At 32.7% G+C, this 21,694-nt stretch overlaps 2 protein-coding genes across 2 annotated transcripts; both read right to left on the bottom strand.

Annotated features, from left to right (window-relative positions):
• Positions 1-47: 47 nt before the first annotated feature.
• LOC132609471 (gibberellin 2-beta-dioxygenase 8-like) lies at positions 48-1,361 on the bottom strand (the record flags this gene model as incomplete). The annotated part of the gene is made up of 2 exons (XM_060323454.1): positions 48-353; positions 1,014-1,361. Coding segments are annotated over 2 exons (588 nt in total), but the record flags the coding sequence as incomplete, so codon positions are not given.
• A 6,610-nt stretch (positions 1,362-7,971) lies between these two features.
• LOC132628073 (gibberellin 2-beta-dioxygenase 8-like) lies at positions 7,972-20,855 on the bottom strand. The gene is made up of 6 exons (XM_060343817.1): positions 20,714-20,855; positions 19,082-19,161; positions 12,121-12,401; positions 11,777-11,965; positions 8,948-9,275; positions 7,972-8,340 (listed from the first exon to the last, which is right to left on the bottom strand). The coding sequence occupies exons 2-6, from the start codon at positions 19,118-19,120 to the stop codon at positions 8,101-8,103; spliced, it is 1,077 nt and encodes a 358-aa protein (XP_060199800.1). The 5' UTR covers positions 19,121-19,161; positions 20,714-20,855; the 3' UTR covers positions 7,972-8,100.
• Between the last annotated feature and the right edge of the window lie 839 nt (positions 20,856-21,694).

Raw genomic sequence — 21,694 nt, 5'->3', positions numbered from 1 at the left:
GTTCTAACATTGTGAGACATGGGAAATAAAGAAAAACAAAAGGAAAAACTAAGGCTCTTGCCTTTTAACTATTTAAAGTCGTCATATAGTAATTTGATTGCAAAAATTTTTGTTTAGTGGCTTGATACAAGAAACCTAGGAAGACCTACTTTATAACCAAATTTCTTGACATCCTCTTGGACTTGTTGTCTAAATTCTTTAAATGTAAATTTTCTATAAACAGAAGGTTCAACACAGCTAAGTATTTCTGTGTCATAAGAGGGACATAAGAACAATGCAGTTGAGAACCTCTCTTTTACTTTATTTGTCACAACTCTATGTTCAACACTTCTATAAACACCATTGCTCCATGCCTGCATCATGTAACATTCTTCATTAATTTTGAAAAACTAGAGAATATGTTTACACCAAATAAGTTATAACAAGGGTGTGTTTGGTATGATCAAAAATATTTTTGGCAAATGTTTATCAGAAAATAAGTCATTTATAAGGGTGTTTTTGGTATGACTGAAAATATTTTTCAGAGTCTTTTACAAGGGTGCGTTTGGTATGATCGAAGATAATTTTTAAACAATAAGTCATATATAACGGTATAATTGGTAGGACCAAAAATGTTTTTCTGGAGGGGAAAATGACTTCCCTCACTTCAAGGAAGGAGTTATTTCGTTTGACAATTAGCTCAACACTTATAATTATTGCTTTAATCAATACTTAGACATTATGAAGAATATTTATACTCAAACTTATCATCAAAACACTATCCTGTTTGCTAATGTTATTTTCAATCTTTCGTGAGTAATTTTCTTCCTGAAATTATTTTTCACTCTCCCACCAAACTAGGAAAATGTTTTCAAGAAAACAACTGGTTTTGTCAAAGTTGACTTCCATCATACGAAACACAACCTAAATCATTTTCCTTTGAGATGAAATAAAGTACTCTTTTCATCCCAATTTATGTGACGGTGTTTGTTTGGGACAGTGTATCAACATTTAGGAAAATAATTTTCAAATACCTGGAATAGGTCTCCTATATTGATGATAAGAGCTTCAGGATTAGGCTTAACAGAGATCCATTTCCCATCTCCGAATAATTGCGACCCTCCAATTTCATCTTGATGCATTATTGTGAGGAAATCACTGTCAGTGTGTGGCATTAATCCAAAGAGTTGTGGAGAAATAGGGCAAGGTGGAAATCTGTTCATTCTTAGGTAGCAAGTGCTTGGCAAACATGTTTCTTTGAAATAATTTGACTTATTATAATGTCCCAGTTCCTCTGCTAATAATCTTGCTAATTGCTGTGCTAATTCATATAGTGTTGTTGCAAATTGTTCCATTGTGGAGCTGAATTCATCCGTTCCAAGAAATTGAGTTTAAGTTATTTGCACTGTCATTATTCGATTACTAATTAAATTATTCCTACAAATAATTAAAGCCTCCTTTAATTCAAAATTCATAATCTTGAAAATAAGAGAGGTGACATGTTACCTGTGGGGAAGCTAAGATTTTTTTTAAAAAAATCACATTAAAAAAAAAACACGAAAAATGCTAAGGAGATTCAATATATAATAATTCATTAAAAAAATAATAATCTATCTACATATTCAATGTATTTTTCCAACGAAGGAGTGTCAAATGACTCCCTTAAATAAGGTGGCTCCGCCATGTCCTGCTACGACAAGTAAATATGATCAGATGATAATTTTTTGTTTATATTGACTATGTATATATCCCCTAACGATAAAAGAGAATCAACAAAGTACATTAAGTTAGGGAAGAAAAATGAAGCGTTTCAACTTATTAATACTATCAATGCATTGTAAGCAAACTTTTTAGAAGTTATAGTTGTCTGGGCAAGTAATCTTTATTTATTTCTCCTTTTAATTGGCTCCTGGTCCTCCTCTTTTTAAAAAAGAGAACATAAATAAATACTATTAATCCACCTGGCTTCTTATATCTCTAAGGTGGTTTGGTTGGAGGGACTAGGTAGGTTATCCTGTTTTAGTATTTAGGATTAAATTTATTTCATATATAATTAGAGGTATTAACTAAAATTGGTATGAAAATAAGAATTATAATCTGAATAAGTTATTCAAATTACAATCCTGACTTTAGTCCCAAAATTATAATAATGAAATAATCAGATTTTAAACCAAACAGCCCCTTATTGAGTAAGGGTGGTCCAATGTTAACTCCTCTTTTTTCTTTGTTTAGGTTGACTGCCTGGTACAAAATCACGAGGATAAGGATTAAGACATATCCTCCCAAAAATGCCAAATGCATGAATTCCACATTTTTTTTCCTTCTAAATCGACACACATTCACTTTTTAAGATATTTATCTTACCACTATAAAGTACTGGATCCTCAAATAAATAGCCCCACAGGCCACAATGCCCAAAAAAAAAAAAAAAAAAAACATCATATCAAGTGTTATCAACAAGCCTTTCAATTGATCATGTATTTCCACTTTTTGGGGTAACAGCTTCCTATCTATGTACAAGCAGTCGGCCGCACCCAAATGCTCTAGAAGGAAACGTTTAACATGGATAAATAGCAATTTGCCCATCAAAATTATAGCGGACAAATATATATATATATATATATATATATATATATATATAGACACACACATACATTCTATACATAATAATATACATTTTCTGTATGTTTGACTAATAAATGTAATTATTAAGTAATATTTTAATGAAAAAGACGCTATTTGTTAACAAGGTTGTGAATTCATTTGTTGTTTCTTTTAAGCTCAGAATCATATCTGAAATCGTTAAAGAAGCTCGAGGAAAACATCTAACTGAATACAACTCCATCCTTTAAGAATGAATATTTAGGTATTCTGTCATATTTTTCAGGTTACTAATCTCACATGTTAGAAACACTTACTACTTGTTTATGTTTTCTATGCATTAAAAGTTAAACTCATGAAAAAATGTTTTAAATGGAGATTTTATTTGATTGCAGATGTGCAGAGAAGATGGGGCAGGGCCAACAAGAGATGAGCTAGACTTCGAATTCTTGGGAAACAGAACAGGGGAACCTTATATTATTGAGACAAATGTGTACAAAAATGGTACTGGTGAGCGTGAGATGAGGCACGTTCTTTGGTTTGATCCCACGCAGGACTTCCATTCATAATCCGTTCTTTGGAATTCTCACCAGATTGTGTAAGTACCTACCTCTTTCAATCTGGAACTCTCACCCTATCCGAATTAGTCGGGGCCTAAATATAAATATGCAACACTAGTTAGGAAGCCAAAAAGAAACCCTCTTTCAACTTTTCATTTTTCTGATTCTTAAGTAAAAATAAGTAACAAGGATTGTAGTGAAGTAGTATGTACTGCATCCTTAATCAGAGTTAGAGGTTTCAAATATGAGCCCCGCTCAGTACGGAGTCACCTTATTAGGAAACGCTTTGCCACCCAATGTGGGACCTCCCGGCGCGACTTCAAATTTAATCGGACCCAAATGCAGGTACTGAACACCGGGTAGAAAACCAAAGAAAAAATCAATTTGAAAGATGAAAAGCATTTCTACCCTTCTTTGATCTTTGATTCAATTATTTGATGATTCATTTAGTTTCGGTAGATTTCAGTTTGAAATATTTCATGGTTGTACGACAAAATCTATCTATAGCAGTGTCGTTTGTTTTAATATTTTTTCGCGGCTGCAGCGAAATATTGTTCTAAAGAATATATGATATACCGTAATATGAAAAACTGATTTAAAAAAAAAACTTGAACGTGATCCAATAAAAAAGAGAACATAAATAAATACTATTAATCCACCTGGCTTCTTATATATCTAAGGTGGTTTGGTTGGAGGGATTAGGTAGATTATCCTGTTTTAGTATTTAGGATTAAATTTATTTCATATTTAATTAGAGGTATTAACTAAAATCGGTATGAAAATGAGAATTATAATCTGAATAAGTTATTCAAATTATAATCCTGACTTTAGTCCCAAAATTATAATAATGAAATATTCCGATTTGAAACCAAACATGCCCTTATTGAGTAAGGGTGGTCCAATGTTAACTCCTTTTTTTTTTTTTTTTTTTTTGGTTTAGGTTGACTGCCTGGTACAAAATCACGAGGATAAGGATTAAGACCATTGTTTTAAAAGGCAGTGTCAGGACTCGCCCCGGGGCTCGCCTCGGGGCAGGGCAGTGGCAAAACGCCCTGGGGCTAACGTGCGGGGCTTAGTTCTTATGAGGCTTACGCCCTAAGCGCCCAACCGTACGCCCTAAACACGCTTAACGCCCAATGCCCGGGGCTCGCCTAACAGTTCTTACACAAATTATATTTTAAATTCCTTAATTAAAATCATTCACCCTCATAATTATTTAACAAAATAATGATACTTAATAGTTTTTCATCTATAGAAATAGAAGATTGGGTGTAACTCATATAACAAGTCGTAGTATTGGATATTTACTATTTGAGAACGTCATGAGGGTGAATATCACTTTTTTTTTTTTTTTTTGAAAAACCACATAGCGGAATTGTACATTTTCACTTGTCATTGGTCATAAGTCCTATGTATAAGAATTATCATATAATTTTATTTTTTGTTCATGAAGAAGTTATGTTTTAATTGTAATATTGATAAATTTTATTGATTATTTGCTTATAGGGAGATAAAATGAATAGTATGATAGTAATAGTGTTTTAAGAAACTGTGTTTTTTTCCGTGTTTGAAAGTTAAAATGTTAGAATTAATTTGCATTTCATAATAGCTTTTATTTCATTGTATTGTTTATACTTGTAAAATTATGTTATATATAATTACAAATTATAAGCGGTGTATAATGGATTGCTTTGATCATTTTTTTATGAGGATCAAGCGCGCGCTCACACACACACACACACACACACACACACACACACACACACATATATATATATATATATATATATATATATATATATATTTCATTTATTTACAGTTTTCTTTTATTTTTTTATGTAATTTTATCTATTTAAAAATATTTATTGTAATTATATTATTTTAAGAAATACTAAAAATTAAATACCCATGGGGCTTAAGCCCCGCCTTACGCCCCCGCCTTTTAAAACACTGATTAAGACATATCCTCCCAAAAATGCCAAATGCATGAATTCCACTTTTTTTTTGTTTTTTCCGTCTAAATTGACACACATTCACTTTTTAAGATATTTATCTTACTATGAAGTATTGGATCCTCAAATAAATAGCCCCACAGGCCACAACGCCAAAATAAAATAACATCATATCAAGTGTTATCAACAAGCCTTTCAATTGATCATATATTTCCACTTTTTAGGGTAATAGCTTCCTATCTAAGTACAAGCAGTCGGCAACACCCAAATGCTCTCAAAGGAAACGTTTAACATGGATAATAGCAATTTGCCCACCAAAATATATATATATATATATATATATAAAGACACACACACATACATTCTATACATAATAATCTACATTTTCATATATTTGACCAGCAAATGTAATTATTGAGCAATATTTTAATGAAAAAGATGTTATTTCTTCCGTCAACAGGGTTATAAATTCATTTGTTATCTCTTTTAAGATCAGAATCATATCTGAAATCGTTAAATAAGCTGGGGGAAAACATCAAACTGAACTACAACTCCATCCTTTAAGAAAGAATATCTAGGTATTCTGTCATATTTTTCAGGTTACTAATCTCACATTTTAGAAACAGTTATTACTTGTTTATATTTTCAATGCATTAAAGTTAAACTCATGTAAAAAAAATTTAAATGGAGATTTTATTTTACTGCAGATGTGCACAGAAGAAGGGGCAGGGCCAACAAGAGATGAGCTAGACTTCGAATTCTTGGGAAACAGAACAGGGGAACCTTATATTATTCAGACAAATGTGTACAAAAATGGTACTGGTGGGCGTGAGATGAGGCACGTTCTTTGGTTTGATCCCACTCAGGACTTCCATTCTTTGGAATTCTCACCAGATTCCATTCTTTGGTTTGATCCTACCTCTTTCAATCTGGAACTCTCACTCACCCTATCCGAATTATTCGGGGCCTAAATATAAATATGGAACACTAGTTAGGAAGCAAAAAAGAAACCCTCTTTCAACTTTTCATTTTTCAAGTGATTCTTAAGTACAAATAACCAACAAGGATTGTAGTGAAGCAATATGTACTCCATCCTTAATCAAAGCCAAAGGTCTCAGATTCGAGCCCTGCTGGGTACAGAGTCACCTTTATTAGGAAACGCTTTGCCACCTAATGGTGGGACATCCGAACGCTACTTCAAATTTAATCGAACCCTAATGCAGGTACTGAACACCGGGTAGAAAATCAAAGAAAAAAAATAATTTGTAAGATGAAAAGTATTTCTACCCTTCTTTGATCTTTGATTCAATTATCTGATGATTCGTTTAGTTTTGGTAGATTTCACTTTGAAATATTTCATGGTCGTACAACCAAACCTATCTATAGCAGTGTCGTTTGTTTAAATATTTTTTCGCGGCTATAGCGAAATATTGTTCTAAAGAATATATGATATACCGTAATATGAAAAATCTATTCCAAAAAAAAAAAACTTAAACGTTATAGTGAAATGTTATTATAGAGGATGGTTGTTATAAAGAGGTCTGTAATTGATTAGGTTAGAGAATCTGCCTTTTAAATTTAGAGTCAGATCCAAAATCTTAAATCAGTATATTATTATTATACTTACTATTCCTTCTTAGAAATCAGTATGCAGAAATATTTATTTTAAATTCAGTCAACTGTATGTATACTTCGAGCTAAAGAAAACAGATCAAATTACAGACAATAACATTCTTATATTATTTTATTATGCTAGAGGAATATCATTACAGTAAGAGTAGGATTCAAGATTTCAAGCCAACACGTGATTTGAAGTACTGTTGCACTTACCGTTCATTTATAACATTTAGTTCGCACATAACATTATTATATATATTATTTTTTAAAATTGTTCAAATATATATACTGTTCGATAACACACGTTACCAGTAATGTGTGTGCAGGTTTTTCGTGAATAAAGTTTCGATAAGAGTATACAAAAACGCGAATTATATGAACAATTTCTTCCCCAACGAGAAGCCAATGTACTTCGAGCATATGGAACGCGGATGATTGGGCTACTTGGGGTGGTTTGGAGAAAACAGACTAGAAAAATGCACCATTTGTTTCAACATATAGAGATTTCAATGTTGATGGTTGTCAATGGAAAGATCCTTTCCCTTCTTGTGTTTCTACAACCAATAAGAATTGGTGGGATCAATATAATTCTTGGCACCTATCAAGTGACCAGAAATTGGACTATGCTTGGGTGCAACGGAATTTAGTGATCTATCATTATTGTAAAGATATGAGAGATATCCAGAAAAGCCTGTGGAGTGTTGGTTAAGTCCATGGGATTAATTGACCAAAATAGAGATATTATATTCTTTTATAAGATGAAAGAAATTAGTGTTTCAATTTTGATTTTGAGGGTAGATGTATTATTTTGTCATGTGTATTGGATCATAATTATTTCATTAATTAAAGCATTTTTTTGATCGAAACATTATTATTTTCTCCGACTAGGCTTCGGCTACAAGTTGAGTCGAGTTGACGAGCACTTTTCTATAATAATAAATTGAATGGTCGAATTAAACTTGGGAAATTTACATAAATGTACCCTTCGGCCAACTAGTTTACCAACATCGCCGAACTATACACTACGTAGGTATACCTACACACTTCGGCTTTATATGTTGTGTATAGGTGTATAGTATATGTATAATATATGTATATTTCGTCTAAAGTATACACTTTCTATACACTATGTACTTATTTTGTAAACTAGATGACTGTAATTTTCCCATTAAACTTTACACAATACGTACAGATTTTCAAGCAGGCATTAAAATTCTTCAACTAATTTGTAAAATTAGCAATTCAAATGCAATGAGAAAAGATTAGATATTAACCCGTTCTAACATTGCGAGACATGGGAAATAAAGAAAAAAAAAAGAGGAAAAACTAAGGCTCTTGCCTTTTAACTATTTAAAGTCGTCATATAGTAATTTGATTGCAAAAATTTTTGTTTAGTGGCTTGATACAAGAAACCTAGGAAGACCTACTTTATAACCAAATTTCTTGACATCCTCTTGGACTTGTTGTCTAAATTCTTTAAATGTAAATTTTCTATAAACAGAAGGTTCAACACAGCTAAGTATTTCTGTGTCATAAGAGGGACATAAGAACAATGCAGTTGAGAACCTCTCTTTTACTTTATTTGTCACAACTCTATGTTCAACACTTCTATAAACACCATTGCTCCATGCCTGCATCATGTAACGTTCTTCATTAATTTTGAAAAACTAGAGAATATGTTTACACCAAATAAGTTATAACAAAGGGTGTGTTTGGTATGATCAAAAATATTTTTGGCAAATGTTTTTCAGAAAATAAGTCATTTATAAGGTGTGTTTTTGATCGAATATAATTTTCAAAAAATAAGTCATATATTACGGTATAATTGGTAGGACCAAAAATGCTTTTCTGGAGGGGAAAATGACTTCCCTCACTTTAGGGAAGGAGTTATTTCGTTTGACATTTAGCCCAACACGTATAATTATTGCCTTAATCAACACTTAGACATTATGAAGAATATTTATACTCAAAATTATCATCAAAACACTATCCTGTTTGCTAATGTTATTTTCAATCTTTCGTGAGTAATTTTCTTCCTGAAATTATTTTTCACTCTCCCACCAAACTAGAAAAATGTTTTCAAGAAAACAATTGATTTTGTCAAAGTTGACTCCCATCATACGAAACACAACCTAAATCATTTTCCTTTGATATGAAATAAAGTACTCTTTTCATCCCAATTTATCGGTGTTTGTTTGGGATAGAGTATCAAAATTTAGGAAAATAATTTTCAAATACCTGGAACAGGTCTCCTATATTGATGATAAGAGCTTCAGGATTAGGCTTAACAGAGATCCATTTCCCATCTCTGAATAATTGCAACCCTCCAATTTCATCTTGATGCAATATTGTGAGGAAATCACTGTCAGTGTGTGGCATTAATCCAAAGAGTTGTGGAGAAATAGGGCAAGGTGGATATCTGTTCATTCTTAGGTAGCAAGTGCTTGGCAAACATGTTTCTTTGAAATAATTTGACTTATTATGATGTCCCAGTTCCTCTGCTAATAATCTTGCTAATTGCTGTGCTAATTCAGATAGTGTTGTTGCAAATTGTTCCATTGTGGAGCTGAATTCATCCAACAAACATCATGATCAAATTCCAAGAAATTGAGTTTAAGCTATTTGCACTGTCATTATTCGATCACTAATTAAATTATTCGTACAAGTAATTAATGCCTCAAATTTGAAATTCATAATCTTGAAAATAAGAGAGGTAATATGTTACTAGTGGGGAAGCTAAGATTTTTATTAAAGAAATTCAGAATAATAAAAAATAAAAAAGTACACGAAAATGCTAAGAAGATTCAACATATAATAATTCATTAAAAATAATCATCTATCTACACATTCAATGAGTCCCTTAGCCATGTCCTGCTACGACAAGTAAATATGATCAGATGACATTTTTTTTTTAATATATTCACAACGTATATATCCCCTAACGATAAAAGAGAATCAACAAAGTACATTAAGTTAGGGAAGAAACATGAAGCGGTTCAACTTATTAATACTATCAATGCATCGTAAGCAAACTTTTTAGAAGTTATAGTTGTCTGGGCAAGTAGTCTTTATTTATTTCTCCTTTTAATTGGCTCACATAAATAAATACTATTAATCCACCTGGATTCTTATACCTCTTAGGTGGTTTGGTTGGAGGGATTAGGTAGGTTATCTTGTTTTAGTATTTGAGATTAAATTTATTTCATATTTAATTAGAGGTATTAACTAAAATCGGTATGAAAATGAGAGTTATAATTTTAATAAGTTATTCAAATTATAATCCTGATTTTAATCCAAAATTATAATAATGAAATATTCCGATTTTAAACCAAGCGGCCCTTTATTAAGGGTGGTCCAATGTTAACTCCTTGTTTTTTTTGTTTAGGTTGACTGCCAGCTACAAAATCATGAGTATAAGGATTAAGACACATCCTCCCAAAAATGCCAGATGCTTGAATTCCACATTTTTTTCTTTCTAAATTGATACACATTCACTTTTTAGGATATTTATCTTACTATGAAGTACTGGATCCTCAAATAAATAGCCCCCACAACGCCAAAAAAAACATCATATCAAGTGTTATCACCAAGCTTTTCAATTGATCATATATCTCCACTTTCTAGGGTAATAGCTTCCTATCTAAGTACAAGCAGTCGGCAGCACCCAAATGCTCTAGAAGGAAACATTTAACATGGATAAATAGCAATTTGACCATCAAAATTATAGCGGACAAATATATATTTCTTTATATATATATATATATATATATATATATATATATATATATAGACACACACACATTCTATACATAATAATATACATTTTCTGTATATTTGACTAACAAATGTAATTATTGAGCAATATTTTAATGAAAAAGACGTTATTTCTTTCATCAACAGGGTTGTGAGTTCATCTGTTGTTTGTTTTAAGCTCAAAATCGTATCTGAAATCGTTAAAGAAGCTTGGGGGAAAACATCTAACTGAACTACAACTCCATTCTCTAAGAATGAAGATCTTGGTTTTGGAATTTCACTTATATATAAAAGTTTGAATTATATTACATTATACTAGAGTTTTACATATAAAAATTTGAAACAACATCACGCCATATTATAGTTTCACATATCGGAAGTTTTAGAACTCCAACAAGTTTCACACCATGTAGTAAATTTCTTCATATTTTAGCTAGAGATATTTTTATCCAAAATTTAATTTCAAACAATGGTTAAAAAACTGACTATCCCATGACCTTTTTTCGAAGGAAACATAGTTTGATTCCAAACAGCAAGACTAATAATATACTCCATAAGAGTTTCACTACTTAAAAGAAGCGAATGTTTGGCAGGTTCCATTAGAAATTGGCTCGTTGCAAACGTTTTCAAATGACAAGCTAATTTCTGATGGAACGTCTTCGGAATTCGTATTTTCTTAGTAGTGTTTTGAGCACTTACAAACTTATCCTCACATGAATAGTACTCCGGTCCTATAGATAACTAGATAGGCTCACGGCCTTATAATCTTACCAGCATTTGATGTTAATCCAATAAATACATGAAAAATAAATTTAACCTTGTATACACAGTGTAATTTTTCACCAAAGGAGATAACCCCCTTGCCCCTTACTGGCTCCGCCCCTAGTCCTTAATATTAAAACCATAGGGGTCGTTTGGTTGGCAACAAGTTATCCCGGGATTACTTATCCCGCCCTCCCATAGGGATAAAATAACACTACATTTCCGGAATAACTAATCTCGAAATTAGTTATACCGGGATTTTATCCCAATCAAATGTGGGATAAACTCATCTCAAATTTATTCCCGAAATTATTTATCCTTATCGCTTGTACGAGCTTTAACACAGTTCTTGCTACATGGCATGCAGAAGAGTTTGTGACGGGTTTACAAATGAAGAAGATTCCCTTTCCCCCAAGAGCTAAAGTAAATAACTCGAAGACCAGGTAAATACGAAGACCAGAAGCCCAAGATATTGTAATACACACAAAACCAAACACATAATTAAACACACACACATCAATTAATATATGTAACCAAGAAAATTCTAATTACCTGAGGCTGCTAAGACCCTTTGAACATGAAACATCAGAGAGAGGTATATGAAAAGCTTCCGACCATGAAATCTGCCGAAGGCAAGTTGCCGTTGGCGTTCCCCAACGGTAACTTCCTTCGGAGAAGTTAAGATTCTTGTCAATATTCGTCTTCTCACGGAACGGCCTTTTGAAAAGCTTGACTTGCTCCCTGTTAGAATCGAAATAATCAGGTGCCATGCTAACAAAGCATAACTTTATCGACGATAAATCAGACAACAAAAAAATATATCAAAAAAGACACAAACATTTCACGTGATTCGGTCAATTGACCTACATCCACAGCGGAAATGAACAGTTCAATACCTTTTCATTTCCCCCAAAACATCATGTGAAACTCCATGATTCACCACTTGGAAAAAACCCCATTCTTGCGAAGCCTTAGCTATTCTTTTCTTGCATTCTTCTCTCTCGAATTTATCTCCGTAATTTAGTTGGTGAAGATTTATCAGAGGCAACTCACATTCCTCCACCAAGAAGAGGTCATTGTATTTGTTTGAATCCAGGTTTTCATTGTGTATGGTATCAAAAAGATCTTTGTATGTCTCCACAAATGGAGGATCAGGTGATTCTTCCATGCTTATGGTCTGAAAAGAAAGTGGTGTCAGAGAACAACATATACATCTCAGCTGAAAAATGCAGAATATATAGGAGTAGCATCTAAGCGCTAGTTTAATTAATATCCACTGATTTTACACTTTCGGTTCCGTTTATCTATAGCTTACTGTCTTAATTTTAAAATATATAAATGTCACAATTTATGAAGGGTTACAAGTAGATACTTTAGGCGATCTCATAGTGAAATAAAATATTTATATCATTGATGCATATAAGTTAAATTCTTTTGTCAATGATATTTAAGTGAAACGTTTAACTTATATACATAGTAAGTGAAAAAAAAATTACACTATGAGATTACCTAAAAGATGTCTCTACAGGTAAAATTTCTTAAAATATGAGATTTGTAATCTTGAAAATAAGATAGGTATCTATTACAATTGGTAAATGTGACATGATGGTGTAAATATTTCTAATACCTACAGCGTACATAGATAACTTAAATGTAACAAAAAATGTACATGATCAGTATAAATACGTAGATAACTTAAATGTAACAAAAAATTTACATGATCAGTATAGTTTACAACGCAGAACCGATTCCAAATTTAAGCTTGATGGGTCAACCTGTATTTTAAGATTTTGGAACTAAACTCATTGTGCATTTGCATTCATGGATTTAGAATTTGTTTTTATTGAAATTTTAGTGATTTTCACAAATATATTTATATCCGTGAAAAAAATTACTTGTTGAACCCATTGAAGAAATGTTGCATTTGGCTTTGGGTTAACCTATTATAGCAGATCAATAACTATATATTCTTATCATATTATCAGTACTAATAATATTCTGGTGATTATGTATATATATTTCTTACATCTATCGTGCATAAAACATAAACTCTTTCCAGAAATTTGACCCAAAATTGAGGGGAAAAAAAGGCATGCAAAGTTTCTTTTTTATGTTATGTGTGATCATTGCATATATAAAGAAGAAAAGAGAATCAAAGACCATATACCTGAAATTTCTGATTCTATGTTTTTTGGTCAGGCCAATTTGAGTAACATTGGGACACAAAGAAATATGCCTGTCCTTTATTTACAAGGGAGGTGGTGAGGGAGCAAAGGAGCCTTGTGCAACCAAACAGAGACCAATTGGACCCATTGACATTTAAAAATTGAAGTATTGCGTGTGTTTATTTGGTCAAAGATCCAAAGGATTATAGTCTATGTTCTCTATCACAAATCATGGTACACATGCTCTATTAATGTTGACGGCCTCCAGGTAAGTGTGTCTATTTTTTTTTATTTTTTTTTTTGTCCCTTTTCATTTTGGAAGGGGTTAGGTGGGATTTATTTTTAATTTACTTAATAAAATTTTACATATTCTGTTTGATGTTTAATTATTTTTATAACTTCTTAAAATTCAAGGTAATTAATTATATTTTTGATGATCGATTTCTTTTACTTATTAGCAATATATAGTTAATGTCCGTATAATCTTTCATGAGATATTGTTGATTTTAGGTAGGATTTATTGAATTTAGTTTTGAAGCCCCTTTTGGATTGAGGCAACTGTTACAGAAACTATTAAAATTATTTTATAAATAATAGAAATAATTAAAATAGAATTACATCTGATTGAATGTGTCAGTTCTATTATCTTCTACTTATATAATTCTTTTCGAAAATAGATTTAAACCAAATATCGTACTGCTTCTAATGCTTTAAAAGACATTCAAGCTTAAAACAACGTATTTTTAAGTCTAATCATTTAATAATTGAATAGCTTGTTCTTGAAATTTTTTCTAGAAAGAACTCAAAGAATTGATGAGAATCATACAAAATCAAAGTTATAAACAAGATTGATTCTGATAAAAGTGGATTAGATAAATAAAATTAAAGATTAAAAAGTAGCTGTAAATTTAACGACTACAACTTTCAACAGCAAATATACCAAATCATATTCTTAAAAAGCAGCATAAACTTTGAAAATACGTGTGCAGTAATTACCAAAGTGTTTTAATTGAGCACCCGAACATGATAAAGTATTCTTATTATTTACTTTTGCTTCAATTTTTTTTAAAAAAAAAAAATCGCGCGGATTCTCAAGCTTGCTATATTATGTGTTAAAGTTAACCACAAACTTTACACATTAGCCTCAATTGGAACAAGCCTGAGGTTCTAACACTTGTTGAGGCTGAATGCATATAATTGTGAGGTGACATGTTATAAGTGGTTAATTTATCTTCATAACGGGCATTTGACATGCACAAAAGTTTTTCTTAAAAATGTCTAATTAATAAGAAAACGTTATCATGTATTCAAGTGCTCAATTTGAACAAGCTGTAATTCAAATATCTTGACATTTACAAGCGAATTTAAGGGACTGTCGATGTATTAGGCCTTTCTTCTATGAGTTCGGAACCTAAATGACAAAAAAAAAATGAAATGAAACAAAATAACCTAAGTTAACCGTAACGGCGCAGTTAAGTCCAATAATGCAGTAAATTACTGCGTTAAGGAAGGTCGTCAATTTAATAACGCAGGAAATTCTTGCGTTAAACAACTCCATAAAACTAGGGCAGAACTTCCATTTTCCTAACACTTCTCCATTCTCCTCCATTTTCACTCTTTTGCCATATTTTACACCCTCATAAATCATGTCTCAAAACTCCGAATCATCGTTTTATGCTATAGAACCCGACATGTGTTATTGCGGTGTATACTGCTGGCTCAAAATTTCAAGGACTCCAGAAGATCAGGGCCGTCATTTTTGGCGTTGTAAAGTGCCCGAAGTAAGTTTATTTTTGTAAATTTTTATAGAGTTTTTGTCACATTTCTACCTTACAAAACTAATGGTATTTGTTATTTTAATAGACAGATGGTCGGTGCACATATTTCGGTGGGAAGATAAAGTTATCACGGATAAAACGGTGGCAACGAAGTATAAAAAGGCTCCAGTTGATAAAGATACCGCGACTTCACGAAGCAATGTAGATACCTTGAAGTTTGATTTGTAGTGTCAACTTAGGGAAGCTCTAGAAAAAATTGAACTTCTGGAGATGTTGCTAAAAGAATCGGAAGACAAGAAAAAAAGTTTTTTCAAGGATAATCTTAGAGACTCTCAACGCGAAATAAATGCTTTGAAAGAGAAAGTGAAATTTTGGAGGATGATTTGTGGTCTCTTGTTGTTGTTTGTAATTTTGAAGTGTTGCATTGTCGGCTAGGTTTATTAATTCCGATGTAGTTGTTTTTATTTTTTGTAGTTTAACTTTTTATGCATTATGTATTTTATATGGTTTGTCTAATGTATTATGTAATTGTCACTTTTTATGTAGTAGTTTATTTGTGTTTTCTATAAAAATTTGAATCGTTGCACTTTGTATTTATGTATATAACGTTTGTCAATTCTAACACGCTTAAGTAAGTAAATCATAAAATATAAGAATAAAAGCAAAACTAAACATATTAATATTTTTCAAATTAACGACATCATCATAAATTAAAAATATAACTAAAATCACAATATTCTTAATCATCAGAGATATCGTCTTCAGATAAATATCTTGGGTTTCTTAAGACAAATCTTCTTTCTGTAGATGTTAGTTCCCTACCGGTTGATGATGCTTGTTCTTCAGCCAACTTGAGCATGTAAAATCTACAACGTCGTGCTAGCATTCGGTTGTTCTCTTTCCTAATCCTCTGTATCGCAACCTCGCAAGGATCTTGATTAGTTCGAGGTATGCTCAATGAGAATCTTGTTGGGATTGGAGCGTTGAGATTTTTCAAGTCACGAACAAGACTTTGTGATTCGACGTACAAACCACAATAATATTCACGTGGATCTAAATATTTCAGTTGGCAAAAATCGTCATTACGATCTATTAAAAGGTAGGGCTTCAAATCGTCTAGCATGAATTCACGGTTATCGATCGATTGAGGAATCACTTAAAAAGCTGCTATGATTTTAGCTGTCATCACCACTGGTATTTGGATCCTTTGGAAAGAATACCGACCAATCTACATTTCTACTTTTAGTAGTTTACTAAGTAGCGAAAGGCTACTTATATAGGTATCAAACACAATAGGTTGTGGGATCATGACTATGACCCACCTACTTTAGTTAAAACAAAAATTAATAAGATCATGGCGAATCATTATCATCGGACATCTCATAGTCCGAGTCCCACTTGGATGTGATGTAAACATTTCGACTATATCTAGCCCTAATGCAACATATTTGCATTCGGTTGTTCTCTTTGCGAAAACGATTAAGAGCAAAATTCAACTCTTGTGGAGTGCAACGAGGCATTGACGTAGCATGACTTTCTGGGTGTTTAAGTCTAAATGCCCTCAAGTTTTGTTCCAGTGTTGCAGCCTCCCTAACACGCCAATTCCACTCATCTGTCATTTTATTGTTGTAACGTTGATTGTATCTATCCTTCGGGTTATTCAAGTATTCAAAATCTTCACCCAATTCCCATGTCCTACCCATTGCTTCAAATATGTCTCCTGGAGATAACGATGTAAGACGACTAATTTTTTCAAATTGGTTAAAAAATGACATAATAACCCTATTTTGTGTGGTTGCTAGTTATTCGTCAATTACGTTGTATAACATTCACTAGCAATCATATTGATGTATGGTGCTAATTTAGATGCGTTATGCATGGTGGATTTATGACGTTTCTGAATGACAACACTAATTGACCACAATGCACGCATTTGACCACTTTATACACCTTTAGCGCATGGTTGATTTCTGACGTTTCTGAATGACAACACCGATTGACAACACAATGCATGCGGTTGGCCACTTTATGCATGCATTTGACCGCAATGTTGAGAATGACTTTTACGCAGGTTGTGGAGCAGTTCGTGACTCGATCAAAGGCAGCCAAAGGATTTGCGGCAGACGATCTAAAATGGATGCCAAAACCAACACAATTGTTCGGATATCACAAATTTAAGTGTCAGCAACACGACAGGATGGAGTACAACCATGCAGAGCGTATATTTGAACTCACAAAAAGTGTGCACGAAGGTGGTAAAGGTAACGTTCACACAATTTGTGAGATACCAAGAACATGCACATATGGCAAGTGGCAATCATACCACATGCCAGGTTCTCATGCCTTCAAGTGTTTTATCACAATGGGAAAGAATGCCTCGCAATACGTGGTTAAGGAATATACAATGGAAAATTATGCAAAAACGTATGCCAGAAGGTTTCACCCACTTGATGATGAGAGTTATTGGCCAACAGAGTCATTTTCCATGGTTGCTAACAAAGCATTTATCCATAATTTGAAACAGCAAGCATACTCCCGTATTCCTAATGAAATGGATGTTCCATCAGGGAGATACACTCGAAAATGCTCATTTTGCAGTCATGTTGGTCATGATAAGCGTAAGTGTCCCTTACGGCATGGTGGTCAAAGTACATCTCACAGTGGAAGTACCTATTGTGACTGAAGAAACTTTCGTGGTGGCGGCAGATCTCGCGGTGGCGAAACATCTAGTCAAGCGCATGAATTGATGAATCTATTTGAAGTTTTTTCTTTCTTTGATGAATGTATTTTAACCAGTTTCGGTTTGTTATTAATGAACTAGTTTAAGTATTTTCATATTGTTATGAATGATGCAATTTAATTATTTTGAGATTGTTATGAATTATGCAATTTTGACTAAAAAATAATACGCTCAAATCTAAATCCTAAAAAATAAATAACTTAAAGCTAATGACAACAAGTTTTCAAACAAAATCTTACTTCGAGCACTTTTCAACCACTAAAATGACAATCTGAAGTTTTGCGTATCCTTGAGGTATTGAGCCTACCTTATTAATCGCACAAAAATAAGTCGGGTTCTATATAAAATATTGAAGTTTCGGAGTCTCGAAGCATGATTAATCTAAGGCTAAAGTACGTAAAAAATGTGAAAATGTAGAAGAAAGAGAGTAATTAACCAAAACCAGACGAAAAAAAAAAAACAGAATAGCGCAGTAAATTACTATGCTATTGGACTTAACCTTACCGTTATGGTTAAGTCCTTTAATGCAGTAATTTACTGTGTTAAAGGTACTTTGGTATCAGTTTTTTTTTTTGTTGGGTTATTTTGGTTCATTTGCTCCTTTTTTTGGGTCATTTTGGTTCAAGACTCTTCTTCTATCTGCATGTATTAGACTATTAATATAGGGGCAATATGCAGGATTGCCCTTCGCTAGGGGTGCTCTTTAATTTTTACCCCTCAAAATGGTGGTCTTTAAATTTTGCCCTTTAGGCAGAATTTACATGGCACAAGCAGAATTTGCATGAGCAGAAATTCTGCCTGTGCGTAAGGTTCGCTGGGCAGATTTGCAAAATTCCGCCTGAGGTAGAATTTAATTATGCATTGAGGCAGAATTTTGCAAAGTCTGCCTTGCGAAATTCTGCCTTGCAATTTATTTTTTTTAACTAAGCTGGGGTTCGAACTCACAACCTCGGGGTGTTAGGCGAGGGGTAAAACTTAAAGACCACCAATTTGAAGGGCAAAAATTAAAGACCACCCCAAATAAAGGGCAATCCGCGCAAAAAAAAAAGTTAATATAGCACATCTTCCGTCATAAAAAGAAATAGAGGCCAAATTAACATTTAGAATGGAATTGATCAAGAAATAGTTGCATTATTGACTGCACAGCATTTGTAAGATGATAATTCTTTCTTACTTGGTTTGCCTGTACTGGGACGTTTGAAGACTTCGTCATGACTTTGGCTCTGATGAGAAGAAATGTAGAGCAATCCTGGGCTACAATAAAAACAATCCAAATAAACATATGATCATTGGTAATACAAACTCAGACGCCAAAAGAAAAGAGGAAGACGCAAAATCGTTTGCATGGAAAAAACAACGAAATGTGAAAGAAAATATATGCATCAGGACCTAATTAAGAATCTTTTTAAAAATGATTTATAAGAAAATTTAAAGCATATATGATAATCATGAGCATATAATTAAGTAAATAAAAGGGGAGACTCAACATTGTAGTTACGCGTTAGGCAGGACCCGCTAAATTAGGCCCTGAGTAATTTGTATTAATTTCTTTTTAATATGCACATGCAAGCGAAAAAAAATTATAATCAGAACCCATAATCAAAAATCATGGTTCCGCCTCTAAACAAAAGTGTTATCTCTCTAACTAACAACTTAAATTTATGATGAGATGGTTGTTGGGCTAAATTGGTCTAAAAATATTCTTAGCATAATGTGATATTTTCCACTTTGAGCCAAGACGATATGATTTTCAGGCCTTTCTCCATTAACAACATTCAACACTTTATGCTTTTTTTTTGTACTTTTAATGTGGAACTTTATTCTCAACCTAACAATTTTCTCTTGAACTAAGTTCCACATGACCCTATGCCGATTCATGGTCTAATTTGGAGATTAACGGGATATCACCAACATTATTGAGAATTTATAACTACCAAGTGAACATGTTTCTTTTGTGTGTGTATGATCTCCAACCTACGAGTAAAGGTAGTAAACCTACCCAGGGGCGAAGCCAGGATTTTCAGCAAGGGTGTTCATATTTTAGGACAGGGGATGTGTGAGGGGAAAAAAAACAACGCATGAAAAACACAATGCCTCTAATGCAAAAATAAAAAAATTGTGCCACAGCTGGGATTCGAACTCACGTCCTGAGCAAGAGTTTGCACACCCTTAGCCGCTGGACTATCCTTTGTTTCTATGTCAGGGTTGTTCATTACTAGTATATCCACAAAGTTCTATATTTGACATACGCATCCGACAATTTTTTCCGACAAAGGGTGTTCATATGAACACCCTTGAGTAGGTGTGGCTCCGCCACTGAACCTACCCATAGACATGCAATGACAATAAGCTGGGCACAAATGCCTGCATCTCTTCTTCATCTTCATACCCGTCCCACTAAACTTTTGGCTCTTATATCAGTTATTGAGCTAATTAAATTAGCTCAAAGATACTCTTAGCGAGGTGTAATATTGTCTGCGATGGGCAAAGTCACGCGATTTTTCCCAAAAGACTTCATACCATGCATGAAGAGCATCCGACACTTTACAATTAGTTTTTTCTTTGCTTTTCTATTTTTCATGTGAAACTTTATCCATACACCCGCAACAATATTATAATTTAATATGGTATCGGAGTATGCAAGGGATCATGCATTCGAGGTTTTTTGTTACCATTATAAGAAAGAATCATCCCATGAAAAAGAATTGTCACATGATCGACGTGTTAAAGACATAACTAATTCTAAATAAAATATATACTCGAAAATAAAACTTAAATAAAATATAGAAGGCTTACTACCACTTACATGGAGAATAAAGCTAAGTAACAGAGAAGGCTCTGAAGTCTGAAGAGGTAATGTATATGCTGTATATATGACTGCTTCCTAGGTAGTCGTTTTGCAGTGCAGAAAGAATTTTGGACGATATTTTTATAGGGAAAGGAATGGACTATAGAGAAAAAACATCAACAGTAATTATTTTTTTGGTCAAAAACATCAACAGTTATTATAACATGGAAAATGTATACTAATGTTTGTAGGTGTTTTATTACTTGATTGAACGTTTATGTATAGAAAGAAGAACACGTGGCTCATCAAGCAATCAGAACTTCTGCCTTTTATGGCAAATATCTTTTCTATGACATTTTCCATTTTTGCCATATTTATTAATGTATAAATATTGATTACTGTAGCTTGAAAAGAGTGATGCTTTAATTTCATTGGCTAATTAGTAAGTGAGAAAAGGGTGTCGTTGGGGTTTAGGTGGGGGAAAGAAATTTACTTTAATTTGCTTTGCTAAGTACTCATAATATTACAAGTCTGCTACCATCTAATGGCATATTGGTCCACCAATAATATCAAACTGGTTGTTGAAAATCAAGCTTAATTTCCAATCACAAATATCAATTTTGTTTCATTTGGCTATCATTCTTCCAAGTCTTGCCTCTCTTCATCATTCGTCATTTTGTCTCCTTTCATTTCTTGATATTTGAGACAAATAGGGTGGAGCTATTGCAATTGTGGAGTCAAAATTTTTATTAAGGAGATTCAAAATACAATAAAAATAAACATACAAGGAAGTTAAGATAATTCAACATTTATTTTACATATATAAAGCTTAATCTTATATAGTAGTGTAATTTTTCAACGAAGAAATATTTTATGTGTGTTTTGTATATCCGTCGGCTAAAATTAATATGTGTATTTTGTATATCTGTCAGCTATATTTTAGGTGTTAGTCGTCAATGTCAATTTCATTTTTTTGAATCTTCTAACTAAAATTTCTTG

This window comes from Lycium barbarum, chromosome 1, assembly GCF_019175385.1.
Source record: "Lycium barbarum isolate Lr01 chromosome 1, ASM1917538v2, whole genome shotgun sequence".
In the NCBI taxonomy this organism is placed as follows: domain Eukaryota; kingdom Viridiplantae; phylum Streptophyta; class Magnoliopsida; order Solanales; family Solanaceae; genus Lycium; species Lycium barbarum.
Note: the sequence above shows the minus strand (reverse complement) of the source record. Positions and strands in the feature narration are given on the sequence as shown.